This window comes from Triticum urartu, chromosome 4A (genome assembly GCF_056163025.1).
Source record: "Triticum urartu cultivar PI428250 chromosome 4A, HENAU_Tu73, whole genome shotgun sequence".
Taxonomy (NCBI): domain Eukaryota; kingdom Viridiplantae; phylum Streptophyta; class Magnoliopsida; order Poales; family Poaceae; genus Triticum; species Triticum urartu.
In genome coordinates, this window is record NC_141876.1 from 572,013,669 (window position 1) to 572,040,111 (window position 26,443).

General features: G+C 48.5%; 3 protein-coding genes across 4 annotated transcripts; 1 reads left to right on the forward strand and 2 right to left on the reverse strand.

Moving 5' to 3' along the window:
* The first annotated feature begins 14,939 nt into the window (after positions 1 to 14,939).
* On the forward strand, positions 14,940 to 16,011 carry LOC147976729 (uncharacterized). The gene has a single exon (XM_087519007.1). It carries the CDS (start codon positions 15,132 to 15,134, stop codon positions 15,639 to 15,641), a length of 510 nt encoding a protein of 169 aa, XP_087375133.1. The 5' UTR covers positions 14,940 to 15,131; the 3' UTR covers positions 15,642 to 16,011.
* Positions 16,012 to 20,370: 4,359 nt separating this feature from the next.
* On the reverse strand, positions 20,371 to 22,042 carry LOC147976730 (uncharacterized). Its single transcript, XM_087519008.1, has one exon. The coding sequence runs from the start codon at positions 21,991 to 21,993 to the stop codon at positions 20,578 to 20,580; it is 1,416 nt and encodes a 471-aa protein (XP_087375134.1). The 5' UTR covers positions 21,994 to 22,042; the 3' UTR covers positions 20,371 to 20,577.
* Positions 22,043 to 22,192: 150 nt separating this feature from the next.
* LOC147976731 (alcohol dehydrogenase-like 7) lies at positions 22,193 to 26,390 on the reverse strand. 2 transcript variants are annotated; one of them, XM_087519009.1, is made up of 10 exons: positions 26,239 to 26,390; positions 25,969 to 26,105; positions 25,736 to 25,782; positions 23,601 to 23,926; positions 23,436 to 23,518; positions 23,286 to 23,361; positions 23,115 to 23,179; positions 22,906 to 23,001; positions 22,652 to 22,813; positions 22,193 to 22,568 (listed from the first exon to the last, which is right to left on the reverse strand). In XM_087519009.1, the coding sequence occupies exons 1-10, from the start codon at positions 26,273 to 26,275 to the stop codon at positions 22,452 to 22,454; spliced, it is 1,146 nt and encodes a 381-aa protein (XP_087375135.1). In that variant the 5' UTR covers positions 26,276 to 26,390; the 3' UTR covers positions 22,193 to 22,451. The 2 variants fall into 2 exon arrangements, with proteins under 2 accessions (XP_087375135.1, XP_087375136.1); XM_087519010.1 differs by lacking the exons at positions 25,736 to 25,782; positions 25,969 to 26,105; positions 26,239 to 26,390 and adding an exon at positions 25,579 to 25,716.
* Between the last annotated feature and the right edge of the window lie 53 nt (positions 26,391 to 26,443).

The window sequence follows — 26,443 nt, forward strand, 5'->3', positions numbered from 1 at the left end:
GACACGGCCTAGTTGACTCGGATCATGTAATCACTTAGATGACTAGAGGGATGTCTATCTGAGTGGGAGTTCATAAGATGAACTTAATTATCCTGAACATAGTCAAAAGGTCTTCGCAAATTATGTCGTAGCTCGCGCTTCAGTTCTACTGTTTAGATATGTTCCTAGAGAAAATTTAGTTGAAAGTTGATAGTAGCAATTATGCGGACTAGGTCCGTAGACTGAGGATTGTCTTCATTGCTTCATAGAAGGCTTATGTCCTTAATGCACCGCTCAGTGTGCTAAACCTCGAACGTCGTCTGTGGATGTTGCGAACATCTGACATACACATTTTGATAACTACGTGATAGTTCAGTTAAACGGTTTAGAGTTGAGGCACCGAAGACGTTTTGAAACATCGCGAAACATATGAGATGTTTCGAGGGCTGAAATTGGGATTTCAGGCTCGTGCCCACGTCAAGAGGTATGAGACCTCCGACGATTTTCTTAGCCTGCAAACTAAGGAGAAAAGCTCAATTGTTGAGCTTGTGCTCAGATTGTCTGAGTACAACAATCATTTGAATCAAGTGGGAGTTGATCTTCCAAATGAGATAGTGATGTTTCTCCGAAGTCATTACCACCAAGCTGCTAGAGCTTCGTGATGAACTATAATGTATCGGGGACATATATGATGATCCTTGAGATATTCGCGATGTTTGTAGAAATCAAGAAGGAGCATCAATTGTTGATGGTTGGTGAAACCACTAGTTTCAAGAAGGGCAAGGGCAAGAAAGGGATACTTCATGGAACAACAAATCAGTTGTTGTTCTAGTGAAGAAACCGAAAGTTGAACCCAAGCCCGAGACTAAGTGCTTCTGTAATAAAAGGGAACAGCCACTGGAGCAGAATTACCCTAGATACTTGGTAGATGAGAAGACTGTCGATAGAAGTATATTGGATATACATTATGTTAATGTGTACGTTACTAGTACTCCTAGTAGCACCAGGGTATTAGATACCGGTTCGGTTGCTAAGTGTTAGTAACTCGAAATAAAAGCTACGGAATAAACGGAGACTAGCTAAAGGTGAGCTGACGATATGTGTTGGAAGTGTTTCAAGGTTGATATGATCAAATATCATACGCTCCCTCTACCATCGAGATTGGTGTTTGCGTTGAGCATAGACATGATTGGATTATGTCTATCGCAATACGGTTATTCATTTAAGGAGAATAATGGTTACTCTGTTTATTTGAATAATACCTTCAATGGTCTTACACCTAAAATGAATGGTTTATTGAATCTCGATCGTAGTGATACACATGTTAGTAATGATAGTACCACCTACTTGTGGCACTGCCACGTAAGTCATATCGGTATAAAACGCATGAAGAAGCTCCATGTTGATGGATCTTTGGGCTCACTCATTTTTGAAAAGTTTGAGGCATGCGAACCATGTCTATTGGTGTATATGCATGAAGAAACTCCATGCAAATGGACCGTTTAGACTCACTTGATTTTGAATCACTTGAGACATGCAAATCATACCACATGGGCAAGATGACTGAAAGCCTCGTTTTCAGTAAAATGGAACTAGAAAGCAACTTGTTGGAAGTAATACATTTTAATGTGTGCAGTCCAATGAGTGCTGAGGCATGTAGTGGATATTGTTATGTTCTTACTTCACAGATGATTTGAGTAGATGTTGAGTATATTTACTTGATGAATCACGAGTCTGAATTATTGAAAGGTTCAAGTAATTTCAGGGTGAAGTTGAAAGATCGTCGCGACAAGAGGATAAAATATCTATGATATGATCATAGAGATGAATATCTGAATTACGAGTTTGGCATAGAATTAAGACATTGTGGAAATTGTTTCACAACTAATACAGCCTGGAACACCATAGTGTGATGGTGTGTCCGAACATCATAACTGCACCCTATTGGATATGATGCATACCATGATGTCTCTTATCGAATTACCACGATAGTTTATGGGTTAGGCATTAGAGACAACCACATTCACTTTAAATAAGGCACCACGTAATTCCGATAAGATGACACCGTATGAACTATGGTTTAGAGAAACCTAAGCTGTCATTTCTTAAAAGTTTGGGGCTGCAACGTGAAAAAGTTTCAGGCTGATAAGCTCGAACCCAAAAACGGATAAATGCATCTTCATAGGACACCCAAAACAGTTGGGTATACCTCCTATCTCAGATCCGAAAGCAATAAGGGATTGTTTCTAGAATCGGGTACTTTCTCAAGGAAAAGTTTCTCTCGAAAGAATTGAGTGGGAGGATGGTGGAGACTTGATGAGGTTATTGAACCGTCTCTTCAACTAGTGTGTGGCAGGGCACAGGAAGTTGTTCCTGTGGCACCTACAACAATTGAAGTGGAAGCTTATGATAGTGATCATGAAACTTCAGATCAAGTCACTACCAAACCTCGTGGGATGACAAGGATGCGTACTACTTCAGAATGGTACGTGATCCTGTCTTGGAAGTCATGTTGCTAGACAACAATGAACCTACGAGCCATGGAGAAGCGATGGTGGGCCTGGATTCCGATAAATGGCTCGAGGCCATAAAATCCGAGATAGGATCCATGTATGAAAACAAAGTGTAGACTTTGGAAGAACTACTTGATGGTCGTAAGGCTGTTAGGTACATATGGATTTTAAAAAGAAGACGGACAATGATGGTAAGTATCACCATTAAGAAAGCTCGACTTGTCGTTAAGATGTTTTCCGACAAGTTCAAGGAGTTGACTACGATGAGACTTTCTCACTCGTAGCGATGCTAAGAGTCTGTTGGAATTATATTAGCGATTACTGCATTATTTATGAAATCTTGCAGATAGGATGTCAAAACATTGTTTCCTCGATGATTTTCTTAAGGAAAGGTTGTATGTGATACAACCGGAAGGTTTTGTCAATCCTGAAAGATGCTAATAAGTATGCAAAGCTCCAGCAATCCTTCTAAGGACTGGAGTAAGCATCTCGGAGTTGGAATGTACGCTTTGATGAGATGATCAAAGGTTTTGGGTTTATACAAAGTTTATGAGAAACTTGTATTTCCAAAGAAGTGAGTGGGAGCACTATAGAATTTCTGATAAATATATGTTGTTGACATATTATGGATCAGAAATGATGTAGAATTTCTGGAAAGCATATAGGGTTATTTGGAAAGTGTTTTTCAATGGAAAGCCTGGATTAAGCTACTTGAACATTGAGCATCAAGATCTATAAGGATAGATCAAAACGCTTAATGGTACTTTCAAATGAGCACATACCTTGACTTGATCTTGAAGGGGTTCAAGATGGATCAGTCAAAGGAGTACTTGCCTGAGTTGTAAGGTATGAAGTTAAGACTTAAAGCTCGACCACGGCAGAAGAGAGAGAAAGGACGAAGGTCGTCCCCTATGCTTTAGACGTAGGCTCTACAGTATGCTATGCTGTGTACCGCACCTGAAGTGTGCCTTGCCATGAGTCAGTCAAGGGGTACAAGAGTGATCCAAGAATGGATCACAGGACAGCGGTCAAACTTATCCTTAGTAAATAGTGGACTAAGGAATTTTCTCGATTATGGAGGTGGTAAAAGAGTTCGTCGTAAAGGGTTACATCGATGCAAGCTTAACATCTATCCGGATAGCTCTGAGTAGAGATGCCGGATACATATAATGGAGCAACAATTTAGAATAGCTCCAAGTAGAACAGTTATTTGAAATGGCTCCAAATATAGCATAGTAGCTGCATCTACAAGATGACATAGAGATTTGCGAAGTACATACGGATCTGAAAGATTCAGACCCGTTGACTATAACATCTCTCACAAGCATAACATGATCAAACCCAGAACTCATCGAGTGTTAATCACATGGTAATGTGAACTAGAATATTGACTATAGTAAACTCTTTGGGTGTTAGTCACATGGGGATGTGACCTTGAGTGTTAATCACATATCGATGTGAAATGGATTATTGACTCTAGTGCAAGTGGGAGACTGTTGGAAATATGCCCTAGAGGCAATAATAAATTAGTTATTATTATATTTCCTTGTTCATGATAATCGTTTATTATCCATGCTAGAATTGTATTGATAGGAAACTCAGATACATGTGTGGATACATAGACAACACCATGTCCCTAGTAAGCCTCTAGTTGACTAGCTCGTTGATCAATAGATGGTTACGGTTTCCTGACCATGGACATTGGATGTCATTGATAACGGGATCACATCATTAGGAGAATGATGTGATGGACAAAGACCCAATCCTAAGCCTAGCACAAGATCATGTAGTTCGTATGCTAAAGCTTTTCTAATGTCAAGTATCATTTCCATAGACCATGAGATTGTGCAACTCCCGGATACCGTAGGAGTGCTTTGGGTGTGCCAAATGTCACAACGTAACTGGGTGGCTATAAAAGTACACTACAGGTATCTCCGAAAGTGTCTGTTGGGTTGGCACGAATCGAGACTGGGATTTGTCACTCCGTGTAAACGGAGAGGTATCTCTGGGCCCACTCGGTAGGACATCATCATAATGTGCACAATGTGATCAAGGAGTTGATCACAGGATGATGTGTTACGAAACGAGTAAAGAGACTTGCCGGTAACGAGATTGAACAAGGTATCGGGATACCGACGATCGAATCTCGGGCAAGTATCGTACCGCTAGACAAAGGGAATTGTATACGGGATTGATTAAGTCCTTGACATCGTGGTTCATCCGATGAGATCATCGTGGAACATGTGGGAGCCAACATGGGTATCCAGATCCCGCTGTTGGTTATTGACCGGAGAGTCATCTCGGTCATGTCTACGTGTCTCCCGAACCCGTAGGGTCTACACACTTAAGGTTCGGTGACGCTAGGGTTATAGAGATATTGGTATGCGGTAACCCGAAAGTTGTTCGGAGTCCCGGATGAGATCCCGGACGTCACGAGGAGTTCCGGAATGGTCCGGAGGTAAAGATTTATATATGGGAAGTCTTGTTTTGGTCGCCGGAAAAGTTCCGCACATTATCGGTATTGTACCGGGAGTGCCGAAAGGGGTCCGGGGGTCCACCTGCCCCGGGGGGCCACATGGGCTGTAGGGGTGTGTGCCTTGGCCTATATGGGCCAAGGGCACCAGCCCCAAGAGGCCCATGCGCCAAGAGATAAGGGAAAGGAAGAGTCCTAAAGGGGGAAGGCACCTCCTAGGTGCCTTGGGGAGGATGGACTCCTCCCTGGCCGCACCCTTCCTTGGAGGAAGGGCCAAGGTTGCGCCCCCCCCCCCTCTCCCTTGGCCCTATATATAGTGGGGAAGGGAGGGCAGCAACACCTAAGCCCTGGCGCCTCCCTCTCCCTCCCATGACACAGCTCCCTCCTCCCGCAGCGCTTGGCGAAGCCCTGTTGGAATCCCGCTACTTCCACCACCACACCGTCGTGCTGCTGGATCTCCATCAACCTCTCCTCCCCCTTTGCTGGATCAAGAAGGAGGAGACGTCGCTGCTCCGTACGTGTGTTGGACGCGGAGGTGCCGTCCGTTCGGCGCTAGGATCATCGGTGATTTGGATCACGACGAGTACGACTCCATCAACCCCATTCTCTTGAACGCTTCCGCGCGCGATCTACAAGGGTATGTAGATCCACTCCTCCCTCATTGCTAGATGACTCCATAGATTGATCTTGGTGATACGTAGAAAATTTTGAATTTATGCAACGTTCCCCAACAATTTTACCCATGAGGTATGGTTCGCACGTGTCAAATGATTCGTAATCAAGAGACTCTAAAAGTCCATCTGCATGGAGCTTCTTCATGCGTTTGACACCTATGTGACCAAGGCGGCAGTGCCACAAGTATGTGGGACTATCATTATCAACCTTACATCTTTTGGTACTCACACTATGAATATGTGTAGCATTACGCTCGAGATTCATTAAGAATAAACCATTCACCATCGAAGCATGACCATAAAACATATCTCTCATAAAAAATGGAACAACCATTATTCTCGGATTTAAATGAGTATCCATCTCGTATTAAACGAGATCCTGATACAATGTTCATGCTCAAACTTGGCACTAAATAACAATTATTGAGGTTCAAAACTAATCCCGTAGGTAAATGTAGAAGTAGCGTGCCGACGGCGATCACATCGACCTTGGAACCATTCCCGACGCGCATCGTCACCTCGTCCTTCGCCAGTCTCCGCTTATTCCGCGGCTCCTGCTTTGAGTTACAAATGTGAGCAACTGCACCGGTATCAAATACCCAGGAGCTACTACGAGTACTGGTAAGGTACACATCAATTACATGTATATCACATATACCTTTCGTTTTGCCGGCCTTCTTGTCCGCTAAGTATTTGGGGCAGTTCCGCTTCCAGTGACCACTTTCCTTGCAATAAAAGCAGTCAGTCTCGGGCTTGGGTCCATTCTTTGGCTTCTTCCCGACAACTTGCTTGCCGGGCGCGGCAACTCCCTTGCCGTCCTTCTTGAAGTTCTTCTTACCCTTGCCTTTCTTGAACTTAGTGGTTTTATTCACCATCAGCACTTGATGTTCCTTTTTGACTTCTACCTCTGCTGATTTCAACATTGCAAATACTTCAGGAATGGTCTTTTCCATCCCCTGCATATTGAAGTTCATCACAAAGCTCTTGTTGCTCGGTGGAAGCGACTGAAGGATTCTGTCAATGACCGCGTCATCCGGGAGATTAACTCCCAGCTGAGTCAAGCGGTTATGTAACCCAGACATAGTGAGTATGTGCTCACTGACAGAACTGTTTTCCTCCATCTTACAGCTGAAGAACTTGTCGGAGACTTCATATCTCTCGACCCGGGCATAAGCTTGAAAAACCATTTTCAGCTCTTCGAACATCTCATATGCTCCGTGTCTCTCAAAACGCTTTTGGAGCCCCGGCTCTAAGCTGTAAAGCATGCCGCACTGAACGAGGGAGTAATCATCGGTACGTGTCTGCCAAGCGTTCATAACGTCTTGTTCTGCAGGGAGAACAGGTGCTTCACCTAGCGGTGCTTGTAGGACATAATCTTTCTTGGAAGCTATGAGGATGATCCTCAGGTTCCGGACCCAGTCCGTATAGTTGCTGCCATCGTCTTTTAGCTTGGTTTTCTCTAGGAACGCGTTGAAGTTGAGGACAACGTTGGCCATTTGATCTACAATACATGTTGCAAATATTTTAGACTAAGTTCATGATAATTAAGTTCATCTAATCAAATTATTCAATGAACTCCCACTTAGATAGACATCCCTCTAGTCATCTAAGTATAACATGATCCGAGTTAACTAGGCCGTGTCCGATCATCACGTGAGACGGACTAGTCAACATCGGTGAACATCTTCATGTTGATCGTATCTTCTATACAACTCATGCTCGACCTTTCGGTCTTCTATGTTCCGAGGCCATGTCTGTACATGCTAGGCTCATCAAGTCAACCTAAGTGTTTGCATGTGTAAATCTGTCTTACACCCGTTGTATGTGAACGTTGGAATCTATCACACCTGATCATCACGTGGTGCTTCGAAACAACGACGGTGCACAGTTAGGGGGAACACTTTCTTGAAATTATTATGAGGGATCATCTTATTTACTACCGTCGTTCTAAGTAAACAAGATGCAAAAACATGATAAACATCACATGCAATCAAATAATAATAATAGTGACATGATATTGCCAATATCACATAGCTCCTTTGATCTCCATCTTGGGGCTCCATGGTCATCTTGTCACCGGCATGACACCATGATCTCCATCATCATGATCTCCATCATCGTGTCTCCATGAAGTTGCTCCCCAACTATTACTTCTACTACTATGGCTAACACGTTTAGCAATAAAGTAAAGTAATTTACATGGCGTTTCTCAATGACATGCAGGCCATACAAAAAATAAAGACAACTCCTATGGCTCCTGCCGGTTATCATACTCATCGACATACAAGTCGTGATTCCTATTACAAGAACATGATCTCATACATCACATATATATCATTCATCATTCATCACAACTTTGGCCATATCACATCACAGAACACTTGCTGCAAAAACAAGTTAGACGTCCTCTAATTGTTGTTGCAAGTTTTACGCGGCTGCAAGAGGGTTCTAGCAAGAACGTTTTCTTACCTACGTTAAAGCCACAACGTGATTTGTCAACTTCTATTTACCCTTCATAAGGACCCTTTTCATCAAATCTGCTCCAACTAAAGTGGGAGAGACAGACACCTGCCAGCCACCTTATGCAACTAGTGCATGTCAGTCGGTGGAACCGGTCTCACGTAAGCGTACGTGTAAGGTTGGTCCGGGCCGCTTCATCCCACAATACCGTTGAAGCAAAATAAGACTAGTAGCGGCAAGAAAGTTGACAACATCTACGCCCACAACAAATTGTGTTCTACTCGTGCAAAAGGAACTACGCATAGACCTAGCTCATGATGCCACTGTTGGGGAACGTTGCAGAAAACAAAAATTTTCCTACGGTTTCACCAAGATCCATCTATGAGTTCATCTAGCAACGAGTGATCAGATTGCATCTACATACCTTTGTAGATCACACGTGGAAGCGTTCAAAGAACGGGGATGAGGGAGTCGTACTCGACGTGATCCGAATCACCGGAGATCCTAGCACCGAACGGACGGCACCTTCGTGTTCAACACACGTACGGTCAGCGTGACGTCTCCTCCTTCTTGATCCAGCAAGGGGGGAGGAGAGGTTGATGAAGATCCAGCAGCACGACAGCGTGGTGGTGGATGCAGGAGTCACCGCAGCAGGGCTTCACCGTTCTACTACGAGAGGGAGAGGTGTAGCAGGGGAGAGGGAGGCGCCAAGAGTCAAGGGTGCGGCTGCCCCTCCCTCCCCCACCCCCACCCCCCTTTATATAGGCTCCCCAAGGGGGGGCGCCGGCCCTAGGAGATGGGATCTCCTAGGGGGGCGGCGGCCAAGGGTGGAGTGGCCCCCAAGGCAAGTGGGGCGCCCCCCACCCTAGGGTTTCCAACCCTAGGTGCAAGGGGTGGGCCAAGGGGTGGGCCAAGGTTCCCCTCCCCACTTCAGCCCATGGGGCCCTCCGGGATGGGTGGTCCCACCCGGTGGACCCCCGGGACCCATCCGGTGGTCCCGGTACAATACCGGTGACCCCCGAAACTCTCCCGATGGCCGAAACTGCACTTCCTATATATAATTCTTCACATCCGAACCATTCCGGAACTCCTCGTGACGTCCGGGATCTCATCCGGGACTCCGAACAACTTTCGGGTTACTGCATATTCATATCTCTACAACCCTAGCGTCACCAAACCTTAAGTGTGTAGACCCTACGGGTTCGGGAGACATGTAGACATGACCGAGATGGCTCTCCGGTCAATAACCAACAGCGGGATCTGGATACCCATGTTGTCTCCCACATGCTCCTCGATGATCTCATCGGATGAACCACGATGTCGAGGATTCAAGCAACCCCGTATACAATTCCCTTTGTCAATCGGTACGTTACTTGCCCGAGATTCGATCGTCGATATCCCAATACCTCGTTCAATCTCGTTACCGGCAAGTCACTTTACTCATACCGTAATGCATGATCCCGTTACCAGACACTTGGTCACTTTGAGCTCATTATGATGATGCATTACCGAGTGGGCCCAGAGATACCTCTCCGTCATACGGAGTGACAAATCCCAGTCTTGATCCGCGTCAACCCAACAGACACTTTCGGAGATACCCGTAGTATACCTTTATAGTCACCCAGTTACGTTGTGACGTTTGGTATAACCAAAGCACTCCTACGGTATCCGGGAGTTACACGATCTCATGGTCTAAGGAAACGATACTTGACATTGGAAAAACTCTAGCAAACGAACTATACGATCTTGTGCTATGTTTAGGATTGGGTCTTGTCCATCACATCATTCTCCTAATGATGCGATCTCGTTATCAATGACATCCAATGTCCATAGTCAGGAAACCATGACTATCTATTGATCAATGAGCTAGTCAACTAGAGGCTTACTAGGGACATGTTGGTGTTTATGTATTCACACATGTATTATGATTTCCGGATAACACAATTATAGCATGAATAAAAGACAATTATCATGAATAAGGAAATATAATAATAATCCTTTTATTATTGCCTCTAGGGCATATTTCCAACACCTTTCCCCCTCCTAGTAGGAGTAGGAAAGTGGGGAATCCTACTCCTACTAGGAGGAGGATTCCTCCTCCTGGCGCGCCCTCTAGGGTCGGCCGGCCTCCCCCTTGCTCCTTTATATACGGGGGCAGGGGGTACCTCTAGACACAAGTTGATCATTGATCTCTCCCAGCCGTGTGCGGTGCCCCCCTCCACCATAATCCACCTCGGTCATACTGTAGCGGTGCTTAGGCGAAGCCCTACAACGGTAGCTTCATCAACATCGTCACCACGCCGTCGTGCTGACGAAACTCTTCCCCGAGCTCTACTGGATCGTGAGTTCGCGGGACGTCACCGAGCTGAACGTGTACTGAACGCGGAGGTGCCGTACGTTCGGTACTGAGGATCGGTCGATCGTGAAGACGTATGACTACATCAACCGTGTTGTCATAATGCTTCCGCTTAAGGATCTACGAGGGTACGTGGACGAGACTCTCCCCTCTCGTTGCTATGCATCACCATGATCTTGCGTGTGCGTAGGAATTTTTTTGAAATTACTACGTTCCCCTACAGGTGCGCTGCCCGAATCGCAGCTGGCATGCATCCGGTCTAGCTGAAGCCGGAAGAGGAAGAGGGGTATCAGCAGCCGAAGCCCATGGAGGGGGCATATTCGAAGGAGGGAGAGGAGGAGTCGGTGCCGGTTGCGGGCTTCGTCATGGCACAGTTCGAGGTCGTCCAAGCGGCAGAGATGGCGGAGCAGACTGCCATCCTGAACTCCATCTAAGATGAGGCATATGTAAAATCCAACCGACGCTTCATCCGACAACAACGGGTGAAGACCGACATGCTTTTTGATGGGGTGAGATGGAGGCGGAGGCCGCCACGGAGCCATCTGCTGCCATGTACCTGGAGACCGGAACAGGGATAGGGGACATCTTCGATGAAAACGAGTAGTTTAGTGTAGATTTAGTTGATCTACGTACTATGTAGATATTTACTTTGCACGCAGCCTCGAGTCGGGTTTACGCAGCCTTCTGTAAACATGGTTTACGTAGATATCTGCGTGCGTAGTGTGCTACCTCGAGTCGGGTCGCGTGAGGAGTGTGGTAGAGTACTTTCTTCGTCCCATAATGTAAGACGGTTTTTTGACTCTAATATAGTGTAAAAAAATGTCTTACATTAGGACGTAGGGAGTAGCATGCAGACGAGCTAGCTACCTACACATCAACATGCATTCGAGCTAATTACTGGCAACAGCATGACTACATACAGCGCCTAATTATTTAGACTAGCGCACTTCACCGGCATGCAGACCCTACCGCAGAATACTAGACGGTAGGGTATAACTACCCATCGTCAGAGACTATGGCGATAGGGTCTTCTTCACATCAAACGGGCATGACGGTCTCAGTAACTCCTACCGTGAGAGGCCTTGGCGGTAGGTTGTGTAACCCTACCACCAAAAGTAATGACGATAGAAAAAGGATCAGATCCTGAAATTTTTACGAACCAGAGTCAGATTCAGGTAAACTTTTGCAAAAGGGTCAAAACACGAAAATTGTCCGCGATGGTCCGAACCCATGCTCAACACGAGCACGACGATTACGGCGTCGACCAGTCACCAACCCCAACAAGCACGTCGCGCCGTACGTGCACAGGCCACTCGCCTCCAGAAGGAAGCAAACCGAAACCACACACACTCCTCGACGCGACCCGACTCGAGGCGGCACACTACGCACGCAGCGCGACCCCACGCGCACGCGCGGACGTGCACATCAGGGGACGGAGAGCCGAGCCGGGAGCGCACGTAGCTAGCGATCGACGCGCGTCTGACCAGTCTCCTCGCGTGCGCGTGCGCGTGCGGCGACCGGCGGCCAGTGTCACCACTCGCCAAAACTCTTGTCTTGCTCCAGTACCCCCGTCCACCAAGACCAACGAGGCCGCGTGGGCCCGCCGGTCGCCGTCGCGGGCCACGGCCCTTGTCTCCCGCTAGACCACAGCCCTATAATTCATTTTTCCTCCGCTTTTTTATCTTTATTTCCCTCTCTCCCTTTTACTTTTCATCAGGTGTAAAACGCTTGGACGCAGATAGGGAGAGGAGGTGGGAGGTAGAAGGCAAAGCGCGACCGGATCCCACTGGGAGAGACGTGCGATTAAAGATAGCCAGCGTCTTTTGACCGGCGTGGCCATGGCGCCATGGAGGCAGCGCTTATCTTTTCTCACGCTGTGGCACTAGTCCCTTTTCTTTTCTTTTCTTTTTGTTTCCACCGGTCAACAGGGGCTGGAAAAACAAGAAGCATGTTTGTTTTGCTCTGCTTTAGCAGACGCGCGAGGTGACGAAACGAAGCTGGGTGTGTGTGTGTACGATCGACGCGTCCCACCACACGGATGACCGACCAGGTAGGTTTCCCCCTCTCGCCGTCTCGCGTGTGGTGGTCGTGACCAAGTTCAGTCTGGTGTTGTTGTCAGTACTGCCGACAGAATTAATTGATCCGGCCATTCCCTGTTGATTGATTCTGCCCAAGACTCAAGAGCCATTTTCTCAAGGGTCGCTATGGTGTAAATTACGCAAAAAATATGGAGTAGAACGCATGCTGGTTTCATTTTCTTCAACGTAAATGCATGCACATACAACTCTCAAGTAGCCACCTTGATGTAATGTTGTACTCAAAAATGCCGGATATGGCGGGCGAGATGCAGAGGTGATCTCTACATGCCGATGGCGTGGACGCCGTGTAGAGGTGTGCCGGCCGGTGGAGGTGCGGGTCGCCATGGGCCGGCTGCGTGTGGGTGGTTGTCAAGATGCTTTGAGGAAAAGCCTGCTTGGCGATGTCGGGGCTGCGGGCGTCGTTCTCCTTTTTGAAGGCACTGCCGACAGTTTTTTGACTGTTTCATCATTGGATCTGGTTCTCTGGACGAAAGCCTAAGACCTAATTGGGAAGGACGACGACGTCATCCCTGTGACGCTTCCCTCTTTGGGGCGTTGCCTTCAAGACTAATGATTATATTCGCACTTTCGAGGGGTTGGACGCACATGATATTTGTGGTTGGCCCCTGCCCAACCAACAACGTGGATGTAGATATCAGGGAGGTTGCCCCCGTATCTGGTGGCTTTGCGACTTATGTGACAATGATGACAGTGGCGAGAGGAGCGGGGTCATAACATGCCTCTGTCATCGACCATCTGGCGAGTCTTGGGTTTGTTCTAGCATCCTCGTGTGTTGTAGTGTGAAGTCGAAGTTGTAGCGTCGCGGGCGATGCGGCGGTATGATACCATGCGAAGGGTTGGTCCGGTGTCCAGCAATCTCCAGTGCCCACGTCGGGCTCGGTCAGCACAAGTCATGTTGTTTTATCCCGTGACTCAAAGCTGAGCTAGCAAGTCCTCGACATGTTCGACCAATTGTATGGCATAGATCGTCATATATCTCCTGCTACGTCCGAAGTGAGAGCTCTTGGTTGATCATCAGTGATGAAGATAGAGTCACTTGCTTGGGATGGAGTGAATACGATGACAATTTGGAGATAATCTCGACGGCGTTTCCCTCTTTAGCGGTGTGTGGGGATTGGTGGACAGCCAGGTCGATGGGGTTCCCTATTTTGTAGGCGTGATGTAATCGGTTTTTGGCTACTTCATCGAATAATTCTCTTCTTCCTAATTAATAAATAGAGCCAAAGAGCTGCGATTTCAGAAGAAAAATAATTAAGTATTAGATTCAAAGTCAAAGCCCAAAGGTTGAGTAAAAAACAACTATGTAAAGAGCCGGAGGAAGCATTAGGGCATCTTCAATGACAACTCTCAAACAGCCTGTAATTGACTGGACCGCGTTGTCAGGACGTGTTTTGTCATCCAACTTGGTCCTGCATTCGTCCGCGGGCCGGTTCGGACATCCTTTTCCCCACAAACCGGAGGGGGGGAGGGGGGGGAGGGGCAACTCCGCGTCGGCCGTGTCCCGGCGGCAAGACAACGAAGCGGGCACGCCTGCGGCCGCTATGGACAGTGAGGAAAATACACCATGGGAGGCCACCGCCACCGCCTCGCCGAGTTACATAGCCAATGACTTTCCCGCTTCGCGGGGGCGTAGGCCATGGCAACCGTCTTCCTCGCCCAAAAACCAACTCTGATATGTGCTTCGTGACGGCAGAGGAAGGCTGCTCTTCCCTATCGCTGAAGCATGTCTCTATATCCCTCTATAGCTCACGGCAATCCGATGAATGGGCTGCCGGGTATAGAAAGATATGTCCTGAGAATGAAGATCCGCCGCGGCCGGCTATTAACTAGTTTAGGCTAGTCCGCTATAGTTTATTTAAAATATCTCTGAACTGCAAATATCGTCCGGTTTATACAAAAATCATCTGGTTTGCATTAGTTTCGTATCGTTTGTTTAAATCCGGTTCAAATTATATGTAGATATCTCTGGATAGCTGGCTCCCGCATCATGTCCTTGGACTGGTCTCTCGGTCCGTGGACGGATGCGTGTCCGGCTTAGAGGTCGACGTTGTAGATACCCTTACTTTCCATACAACGAGAGCAAGAAAACATGAATATGTCCTTAAACCATACCGAAAAAGTGATATCACTCTCATTTGCGTTGAGGGATCAAATCATGTCGGCTTTCACTGTGACCTTGTTGTCCTTGGCAAATTCTACTATGGCCGCTACAGTTCCAACACCAAAAATCCTTTACCCTAAAAAAACACACACACCAAAAATCCCTCTCCACTAGGCAGGAAAAGGAAAAGTATCCGAAAGGAACCTGAAATTAAAACAAAAACATTCTTTTTTCTACGGACGCGCCAATAAAACAGTAGCACCTGGCACCACCACCTCTTGCGACAAGGCTGACATTTCCACCTCGCTTCGTCGACCTCGGGTCTCCCCTGCTCTTCATATCTCCTCTCTCCACCCCCACCCTCCTCCCCGAGCACCAACACCGCCAAGAACGCGAACGCCGACGTGAGCATCTATCGAGACACAGCAACGCGAGGGCGCACCCCGATCGACCGAGCTGATTAAGAAGATCGAGTGATGCGGAGGTCGGACTGGGAGGACCGGTGCCGGCGGCACCCGGAGCACCGGCTGTCCAAGGGCGTGTGCCCGAGCTGCCTCCGCGACCGCCTCGCCCACCTCTCCGCCAACTCCTCCGCCACCACCACCCTTACGCGCGCCTCCAACTCGGCCAGCACCTCCCCCTACTCCTCCACCGACTCCCCGCCGCTCCACCGCGCGGCCCTCTCCGCCGACGCCACCTCCGTCCACGTCGTCGGCTCCGGGGCCGGCTCCTCCTTCGTCAACGTCTCCGCCTTCTCGCAGCCGCTCATGCCGACGGCCTCAAAGAAACCAGCAGAAGCCAAGGGAAAGGAGGGCGAGGCGAAGAAGAAGAAGAAGAGCAGCAGCAAGAAGAAGATCGGGCGGTTCCTGTCGAGGCTGGTCGGGACGGAGAAGCGGCGGAAAACAGGGGAAGCAGGCGACGGCGGCGAGCTCTTCCATTCCAGCACCATGAAGGAGAAGTCGTCGACCAAGTGGGTCTTCTTTTGATCAGACCGGCCGGCGCCGCCCACCAACCATTATACCAACAAACATGCTTGGCCTTTCTCGGTTCTCGATCGATCGGGTATTGATGATTTTTCTTTATTTCCTCTATTATTTTTCACAAGTATTCTTCTTGAGCTTGATTTGATATTTTCCTCAAGCGCCGTGTATATACACGAGATCAAGTAGCTGACCGTAAGGAGAAGCACACATACATGGTGAAAATCGCATATGGTTATTGATTTTTTTTAATTAGGACAGAGTGTATAGATGTAAATTAACTTGTATTTGTATCTAGCATAGTATGCACTACTACTACGTGAATGCTCCTGGGATTCACGAATTATACCATAGCTTTGCTTGAATTTCTTTCTCAGTATCTTGTGTACTTGGCCTGCATACCTTTGGTCTTGCTACTTGCTACTATTGCTACTATACGGGGGCGATTAAACATATGGAGTATGCAAAATCAGGAGGAACAGAAAGGAATGCTTGCATCGTACTCACTCCGTTTCAAATTACTCGTCGTGGTTTTAGTTTAAATTTATACTAAAACCAGGACAAGTAATTTGAAACGGAGGGAGTATACACGCAGTTGGTCACACAGACGCACTGATAGAAGAGTTAATTCCTTCTATGATTGCTTCTTTGCTACTCCACTCTTGTCACTTTAGCTTTCTTGTCATGCTTGAATCATCTTTCCATTTTCTCGGCTGCTTTTCATCTTTTAGCTGGTGATGATCCGTTTGGACGTGAAACTGGTTGTCTCGATCCGGACTTGTTTCCGTCTCGGCCAAAGCCCAAAGCCCGTCGGCCCGCCCTGCTTGGATGGGTAAGGCAGCTCGATATCGCGACACGTGCGCCGACACAACCGAATAGCCGCCATGAAAAACAGCATGCACCTCTAGGTGCACACAAGCACGTCGGTCACATATAGACCAAGGTAGCCGTGCTCCGGTGAGCGGGAACGGTACGTGGCTCATGTTGGCAAACCTGCGCCCACGGCGGCGACGGAGGCAACGAGGAACGTGCGTGCAGCCGTGTACGACCGGCGCAGGAGCAAGAAAAGGTCAGAGGAACCAAAAACAAATGAGATTTTTAGCATTGCCGAATACGAACAGCTGATAGAAAACTCCGTTGACCGTACCCTGCAGCTGTGTCGCAGACCGGATTAAGTGGTTGCATCCGATTGGGTCAGATATATATATATATATATATGGCCGGAATATATATAGATCCTCGTTCCGAATCAAGATTAGAATATGTCTCCTCGAATCGTGCCGTCCACGGTCGATCGCGCGCGCACGGCGGCGGCCGGTGGATACCATGGTGACTGGTGCACCCGCCCGCCTCCAACCGTGTGGAAGTTGCACCGGGCACCCCAGCCCTGACCCAGGGCCTAGCCATGACCGGGAGTCGATGGGGACCTGGCAGCGACCCGAACGACTCCTCCCGCCGACGTGGAAATGACAAATGAAGCCTTCGACCCACCCAAGGCCACCCGGCCGGTGAAACTTGGTCAGAACATGGCGTGTGCGGGGAGAGATGAGGGGGGCGGTGCCGCGCGGCGAGAGCCGGAGCCGGAGAGACGGTCGTCGTGTCGCCGTGCCGGAAGCGGGCGGCGGCCGTGGCTGTCGCGGCTCTGCGACCATGCGGCGCACCCACCGACAACACCGACTAATTTGATGGGCCAGGCCACAATAATGAAGTAGTTTTATCGGCAGCGTTTTTTTTTTGAGGGAATCGGCAGCGTTTTGTTATTAGTTCCGGTGTTTCATTCTTAGATTTTGATTTTTGTAAGATTAGCCATGAATTTAGGAGCTCAAATTATAAAGTTCACAACTTAGCGAAGCATGCTTTAACTTTTGGGGTTGGACGCCGTGTGTGGCTGGGCCATCCCGGAGATCTTCCCCCCGTCCCTGTAAACATTGTGACGACTTAATAAAAGTTTTGTGAGGTTGTCTCAAAAAAAAAGTTCCGGTGTTTCTTTTGATTTTTGCGGGAACAGGTTTTCCGCTTGAAGTATCTTCCTCAGTTTATTTTATTTTTTGTTCATTTTTATTCCTTCCCAGTTTTCAGATTATCTTCTTTGATTTTCGAGACCACGTGAACAATTTCTAAAATGTTTCTAAAATGAATGAACAATTTTAAAGTTACACAAACATTCTTTGAAATTATACAAAATAAATAAATATAAATGAGCATATTCGAGACCACATGAATATATTTTTCTAAATATGTCAACACTAATTTCATGAACATTTGAAGGGAACAAGGAGCTCTTTGTAAAATTAGAAGTACATATTTTGCAAATGTGTGAACACTTTCTAAAATTTCACGAAATTTTTTAAAATATGCACACACTTTTAAAATTTACACATCCTGATGTATCTTTTCTTTATTATAAACTAATTTCGAAATTATTAGAAAGTACTCACTCTGTAAATTAGCATAAGATCTTTTAGATCACTAAAGTGGTGTACAGTGGTGATCTAAAAGATCTTATATTTGTTTAAAGAGGGAGTATATAAATTATGTGATTGACCAAAAAAAAGTTGGACCTGTTTTGAAAATACGCAAACGCTTTCTAAAATTTATTGAACAACTTAAAAATGCACAAACACTTTTTAAAATTACCAGAAATAATATATCAACCAATTAGCGAAATTATTAGAAAGTACATTATTATGAGATTTAACATAAGAATGTTGGACCTGTTAACGGGTCATGCTAGTAATTGGCCGATTACTGTTCTGTTCACTTAATCGCCCCCCCCCCCCCCCCCCCGGCTCAATAAAAAAAAAGCAGCACCAATAATGGAAAGCAACGTGAAAAATAACAAGACATGGAGTTTTTTATCGCGAGCTCAAATGTTCCCCCAAGAACGGTTTAATAAAAAAATCTGATTTTTTTTCAAACAAAACATTGCCGAACTGTCTACATAAGTCTTATGAAATTTTGCACATATGTAGAGAATTCATCCATGTTTGTTGCCAAGAAAATTTAATTTTCTTTCAAAAAAGAAAATTTAATTTTTATTTGCTTTACTAGTTTCTTTGATTTTACATTTCATCGCGGGTGCATTTGAGCTTGCGACAGAATAACACTTTCGCCAATAATATCAATTTTTCCGAGATGTGAGCCCATATTATCAGTTTGGCCATTCGCACTAGAACAGGCAAGGGGTCCGAAATAATTTGCAGTTGCCTATTTGATTAGAAGCTAGAATAATTTTTTAACAATGGGTAGGGACTCGAACGTCTTCTTAGCAAAAGAACCCTAGGAGAATGCAAAATGACAAGCATGCCCTTCCTTTTGACTGAAAGGGTCTAGCTATAACAATGAGAGTGCAGTTGGGTTCCAGCATACATAGCGACCTCATGGAAGACGCTTCGGCCACCATCTTCGACGCAATAAATGCTAGCAACAAGCAAGGGAAGAAGGGCCTGTGTGTGGAGGTTGAACAAGGCGAATCGAAACCGATTCTTTCTTTGATCATCAGCCTCCCAAGGCGACGCTAATGTAGTGTCTAGACGAAGACAATGGTACCTTATGCCAGCTTCAACATCTCACGGAACGCTAGATCTGGAAAAGGCGTTATGCGGATATGTCCCCATCTCACATTCTATTTCCATGATGACCGAGGAGGATAGGATGGACAACCACACTAGCTCACTCTTGCCAAGTGCTAAACTTACTACATGAGCTTCCATCGAATCAACCTCTAGGTGTGCGACTAGCATACGTGTCTTGCAAGTGCTAGGGCACAACTTTGACACGACATCAAGTCAATCGCCCTAAGGCAATCCTAGACCTAGATCTAATCATACACCTACTTAGAGCGACAACCCAAATGTGTCTCACATCCCTACTCCTTTCAGTGAGATCGCGGGAGGAGAAGAGGAGAGGAGCCAAGGAAGTTATGGCGACTCTCAAGAGGGAGGAATGAGAGCATCCTTTCCATGCCTACAAGCTAGACCCATTTTTGTTTGAAGTTATGTTGTTCTTTGAAGAATTCAAGTAAATTTTAATAGAAATATTAAAATGATAAGAAATATTGGCAAAGTCCATAACAGTTGTGGCCAATGTCCCATTGGGACAAAATATATCTAAACTACAAACTTATTTGTGTCATCACCCACCTACTGATTTAACCCTAGCATGAATCGAGGCCCCAACGGGATCACACCAATGTATGAAAGAACACTTTCACGCCGACATAGCCTAGAATGATCCCTGATAAACTTTTCGCCCATGCCCTCAAAATAGTTTTCGGGATGATCCTTGGTATATGAGAATGATCCTTGAAATTGAATCATGTAGGTTAATTTTGGGGAGTCGGCCCGACACTCGGTAACATGAGTACCATACTCAAGCACACACCCATCTTATTTTCCGTCTATGTGGACAACTATTTGGTTGATCTTAGAGTGGCTTCACGCATACGTTGTTAGGACTTGGGTGGGCTTCATTGGCTGTCGCCGATGATGAAATCGGAGTCGGTTGCTTGTGGAGGAGTGACGACAATAACCTCTGCCGTTTATTTATCTTGTGGGGTTGTGTGTGGTGTATTTGTTGTAAGATAGTTTGGTCGAGAGTATGCCTTGGAGAATTTCATGTTCCATGCTGTCTAGTGTGGGCATGCGTGAATGAGACAGGGTACAACGTTTGCCTCCGTTACAAACAAAAATACTCACCTCGGGCTTGACATGTCACCTTGAGAAGGCCGGCGCTGTAAAATAGCATTTCCAAGCAGCATTCAGGTGATCACATATACACACTTGGTCACTTACAAAGAGCAATTTTTATCACTAGGCTCACGAAATATCCCGCCCACCGGAACAAAGACGCCAATTACCCAACAAAAAACTACTAGCAATACCAAGGACATTGTACAACATATACACGGCACACGGCTCCCACCGTGAGCATCACAAAGTTGCTACTTGTTGTTGAAACTCTTCCACCGGAACAAGCTGCCGACCTTGCGCATGACCACGCGCCGCCGGCCAGGCATCGTCGGCATCCTCGTAAACACGCCCACCTCGGCCTTGGGCTCCTCCACCGTCCCGAAGATGTCGTACACCGACCCCTCGAAGCTCTCCGACATCTGCCGCGGCAGCGTGAACCCGTCCGGCGGCGGCTTCATCCTCGCGTCCGACAGCCGGCCCTCGCCCTCGGGCGGCAGCTGATCCGTCGGCGTCCGCGGCGACGGCGACGACGGGTCGACCTCCAGGTCGAACGACCTCCCCGCCCCCGCCGCCGCGGACGGCGTGGGGGTGGGGCTCACCGACGTGGCCACCAGCAGGCTCTGCAGCTCCTTGACGCTGTCGCGCGCCGCGGCCTCGCTCACCCGGAGGCACTCCAGCTCCTCCTTGCTGCACTTGACGGCGGTGTCCTTGCTCCCGACCATCTCCTTGAGCACGGCGTTCTCGCTCCTCGCCTCCTCCAGCGCCTCCTTGACGAACTTGGTGTCCTTGACGGCCTGCTTCAGGATGTCCCGCAGCTTGGCCACCTCGTGCCGCCCGGACCGCTGCGACTCGAGGAGCCGCGCGTTCTCGCGCCGGGACGCCGCGAGCTCCGCCTCCGACGACTTCATGCACGCCGTGAACCCGGCCTCCTTGCCCCGGAACGTGGCGAACGCCTCCTCGGCGTCGGAGCGGAGGCGGGCCACCTCGTCGGACAGCGCGCGGACCTTGTCGTCCTTGCGCTTCAGGGACACGTGCAGCCGGTCCGACTCGAGCCGCGCCGTCTCCGACTCGTGCTGCGCGCGCGCCAGCTGCTGCCGCGTGGTGTGCAGCTCCGCGTTCACCTCCTTGAGCGCCAGCACCAGCTCCTCCATGGCCCGCTTGTTCTTCTCCTCGGCGGCCAGCGCCACCCGCAGCTCGCCGCTGACCCGCTGCAGCTCGCGGTCGTACCGGCCCCGCGGCTTGGCGGCGGCGACGGCGACGGCGCTGGCCTCGAGCCGCTGCACCGTGTCCCGCAGCGACGCCACGTCGATCCGGGCCTCCTCCAGCGCCATCTTGGTGATCTCCAGCTGCTTGGTCTGCAGCGAGAGCGACTCGAGCATGCGGGACTCGGACTCCCGCGACGCGTCCAGCCGCGCCTCCAGCGTCTCGATGGTGGTGCGGTCGTTGGCCGAGTCGAGCGCCTTCCACTCCGTCACCTCCAGGACGCGGTGGGCGCGGTCGCGCTCCTCCCGCACCTTGCGCAGCTCGCCGCGGAGCTCGGCGACCTGCTGCTCCATGTCCGGCCGGACCGCCTGCATCCGGCTGTTGAAATGCTGCACGGCGATCGGGGCGAGAGCTCTCAGGCCATAACGGTGCCGCGGTTGGCAATGCGCTAAACTTTTAGGCATGTGGGGGAAGAGGAGGATAAAAGAGGGAGGTGCATCCCGCGTGCGTTCGTAGGGTTTGGTAAATATGTGGCTGGGAATTGGGAGCCTAAATTTGGGCGTGATGACAAGTTGAGACGGTTGCTTAGCTTTGGTTTAGGAACATGTGAAAGTTCTGGTTTTTCATCAACAAAAGATCACGGCCGAGACTTCTCTGAATCACTGAAGAAACAAGTCAATGAATTGCACTAACGGAGACAGACAGATAACTGTTACAGTTAACACAACTGGTGGCACTGATGAACAATGAAGTATAGCACGGAGGGATGAAGTTCCTTTGGCACATTAAGTCAACACATGCACGGCACAAAGAGGACTACACGCGGCAGCAATGAAACCAAATTTATTTTGTACTGGAATGAGCAGCAAGCAAACTCGACCGAACAGCCTGTGTGCATGGTTTTCAGGTTCAGGTTGCATTGTCACCTGTCCATCCATATGGTGCACCTGAGGCTCTTCCCCTGCAGCAGCAGGTCGAAGGCCGTGTTGATGTCCTCGAGGCCGACCTCGTGGGTTATGAACTTGTCCAGCTCCAGCTCCTGTCATGTCCAAATAGACCACAACACATGTAAAAATCTCTGAATCAAAACCTCTCGAACATCGACAGTCTGATGAGTGTCACCTTGTTCAGGTACTTGTCGGCGAGGATCGGGATGTCCTGCTTGGGCTTCACGCCTCCGAAGAGCGACCCCATGACGCACTTCCCGTGGAGGATCTCCAGCGAAGATATGGTGAGAGGGGCGCCGTGCATCTCCACCCCGAGGATGATCGTCTTGCCCCATCCCTGCGTCGGCAGAGCCATGTCAGGAAGTGAAATCCATCTTTGCATGACAGAGGGACGAATGTGTGTGTGTGTGCGCGCGCGCGCGCGCATACCGGCCGGGAGCTCTGGAAGGCATCGTTCATGAGCGCCGCCAGGCCGATGCACTCGAAGCAGTAGTCGGCGCCGCCGTCGGTCATCTCGATGATCACCTGTTTATCATGGAAAAAACAGGTGTCTAAGCGCACGATTTCGACGCAAGCATTGACCAGATCACGAGGCCTGCCACCGGTGAAACAGTCAAACAACACAGACAGAAGGTCACCTGGCTCACAGTTTTCTCCCCAAGTTCTTTCGGGTTGATGTAATGTGTCACGCCGAACTTCTTTCCTGAAACACGAAGCAGTGGTTCAGACGTGTCAGACAACAGAACGGCTTAAGTATTCAGAGCAGTTTTCGGAGCAATTTCATGGCGTGAAACGGAAGAAGGCCTTGCCGAGCTCTTGTTTATCGGGGTTCAAGTCCACGCCGATGATCTTCGACGCCCCGCAAATCCTGGCGCCTTCAGCCACCTGACAACGAGATGTTGGCCAGTAAATTTCCGCAATGGAGTACTACAGCACTACAGTAGCAGGAATAAGATTACCGCCAATCCCACGGCGCCGAGGCCGAAGATAGCAACCGAAGATCCCGGCTCGACCTTGGCCAGCTTCCATGCCGCTCCGACCCCTGCCAGACATGAGACATTTCAGGCGACTCTACTACTAAGCAGTTCCAGCGAGAAGTGGAGGAGTATGGTGGGTGTGCTGACCGGTGGTGGCGCCGCAGCTGAGGAGGCAGGCGGTGGCCGGCGGCACGGCGGGGGCGACCTTGACGACCTGGGTCACGTCCACCACGGTGTACTCGCTGAAGCTGGACACGCCGAACAGGTGGTGGATGGGGTTCCCATCGCCGTCGTGGAAGCGGGTGGTGTCGTCGCGGGGCATCCCCGGGCGCACCGCGAACCGGTACTTGGAGCACACGTTGCTCCGCGGCGACCTGCAGTCCGCGCACTCGCTGCACTGCGCCAGGAACGTCGGCACCACCGCGTCCCCCGCCGCGAAGCCCTCCACGTGCTCGCCCACGCTCTCCACCACCCTGCACTCACGGATCGACGGTCACCAAAAACATAAATTTGCGTGACTTCACATCAGTCCGAGGAATACAAAAACAGTCTTAAGTCTCGGTCGACGCTATCCGTGAGATCTTACATTGAGATTTATGCAAAAAAAATATTCAGTTTTTTCGTTTCTCTCATACATGTTTGTCACTTAGCCACACCCATACAAAAACTGTCAAAAGTTACAAACGGCCAAGCAAAGTGTGCGAAAAAGTTTCGAGAATACTCACGTAAAAACCACAGATTTGTGTGACCTCACATCTGCCCGAGAAATAGAAAAACTGTCAAAAGTTTCAAACGGCCCAGAAAAATGTGTGAAAAAAATTCCAAGAATACTCTGGGAATGATTGATTGAATTATCCAAAAAGAAAAAAAAACAATTTTTTTGGCCGATCTCATTTGCCAGCTCAAGCATGCCGTAGTCAATGACATGCGGGCCCTGTTCATCATAGTTCACTTTAACCTACTAGCCAACCCAATCATGGCTATTCAGTTAAAGAATCCGAGTCTTCATCCATTACTAAATATAAGGTGTATTATTTTTTTTTAAAGTCAAACTTCTGTACCTTTTACCAAGTTTATTGACAAAAGTATCAATATCCACAATACCAAACCGTTGTCACTAGATTCACCGTGAAATATATTTTATATACTACATAGTTAGTATTGTAAATCTTTATATATTTTGCTATAAATTGGTCAAACATAAAAAATGCTTGACTTTAATTTGTTTTTGAATAGCCAAATAATGTGATAACAATATTATTTTCTAAATACCATAATAACATGCTAATACCAGATAATGTGATAATATTACAACATATGTGAGTGTCGGGTCTCTATCAAAACCATGCCCATGTAGACAGGAAAGCACCTCAAACGGTCTGAAGAACTAAACTTACCTCGTTTTGAAAGTTGAGACACTACGGCTTCATGGGTTTGAAGTTGAGGGGCAAATTATTTCAATAAAGATGAGGGACGAAAAGTATGATTTTCTCTTCATCTATCGGTTGCATAGCGAAGCTCCATTACAACTATGATGGCAAAGCCCTACAAGGCGGTGGTGTACTGTGTCCATCGTGAGACTTAGTAGTACACAGAAAAATTGAGGGAACGCGAACAGTTACTTAAGGGAATTTATTGTTTTTTCAACTTTACTGTTCACCAACTTTTCTAATTTTGTTTTCAAGTCATAGTAAGGGCTGGCCATAAAAAGATCACATTATTTTTTACTAAAGTTGCCGCGGGCCTCTGCATTAAGCGATGCACACAACCATTACATGTTCTATATTTATACTACAAAAAACTTACTAAAGTTTACCCCGGCCTCTGCATCAAATTTACAAAGTTCGCCCACTTTTCTAAAGTTTTCTTTAGCATTACTGAAGACTTAGAATAGTTTTTTTCTAAGTCTTTATAAGGACGCACTTGATATTTCTTGGTGGAGGTGCACTTTCCTATTAATTAGTTTGTTGACAATTATGTACTGTAGATGATATTCACACGTTCTTACAATGAAAGAAGATATGCAGTACACTGGAAGCAGCAACTTTCTCGTCTGTTCCTGTCAAACAAACAGTGCCGGGCAATGTACATGGCAAGAAAAAGGAGGACGGTGAGAGGTGTGTACATGTGCCGATTTGGGTCGAAACCCATGATGCGCCGTGCAGGCTTGACTTGCAAGATCAACGCCGGAGACTAACGCGCGGAATTTTCAAAGAGAAGAACGCGCGGCACTACAGTTGTACGGGCGGGCAGACAGGGATGGGGAACGGAGGAGCGCTCACCCGAACGCTTCGTGGCCAAAAATCCTCGGGAAGACGCCGGGGAAGTCCTGCAAACGCACGGGCAGTAGCAGACACGCGTCATAAATGGCGCTCCCACGTGTGTCGCGTCGGCGGTGGTCCTGCCTCTGCGGCCGCGTGAGCTGCCGTGCGGCTCCACGGCGCGGCAATGGCGGACGCACGCGCGCGGCGGAGCGGAGATGATGGATGGATGGATGGATGGATGGAGCGCGTACCTTCATGCGCCAGAAGGTGACGTCGCTGTGGCAGAGCGAGGTGCAGACGATCTTGAGCCGGAGCTCGTGCGCCTTGGGCGGGTCCACGACCACCTCCTCCACGGCCAGAGGCTCGCCGGCGGCCCTGCACACGGCCGCTGCTCGCCGCCGTGGCAGCACGGTTAGCCATACGCCCATGCATGAGCATGGCGCGCACGTACGCGGGAAAAGACGGAGCGGAATCACTACTAGGGGTCGGGCTGGTTGGTGCGGAAAGGCCTGGGGAATTACCTCTGCAGCGGATGGGCTTGGGGCGCTTGTCCTCCATCGGCGACGGCGAGAGAAGACGAAGTTGCGGATGGGGCGTTTCGTTGGAGCGTTCGAAGGGAGCTCGGGGTGGAGGGAGGCCTGCAGGATAGCTAGCGCCCTGTTTATATATGGACGGATGGAGTTTCTGCACCCGAGTCCATATGCACCCTCACGAACAGTAAGGTCT

Excerpts from the sequence above, each read along its gene's own strand:
- LOC147976729 (XM_087519007.1), top strand. The coding sequence starts at position 15,132 with ATGCGGAGGTCGGACTGGGAGGACCGGTGCCGGCGGCACCCGGAGCAC.
- LOC147976730 (XM_087519008.1), bottom strand. The coding sequence starts at position 21,993 with ATGCCTAAAAGTTTAGCGCATTGCCAACCGCGGCACCGTTATGGCCTG.
- LOC147976731 (XM_087519009.1), bottom strand. The coding sequence starts at position 26,275 with ATGGAGGACAAGCGCCCCAAGCCCATCCGCTGCAGAG. Across the intron at positions 22,814-22,905 it reads CCTTCCAGAGCTCCCGGCCG|GGATGGGGCAAGACGATCAT; the intron begins GTATGCGCGCGC and ends CTGCCGACGCAG. Across the intron at positions 22,569-22,651 it reads CCGACAAGTACCTGAACAAG|GAGCTGGAGCTGGACAAGTT; the intron begins GTGACACTCATC and ends TGGACATGACAG.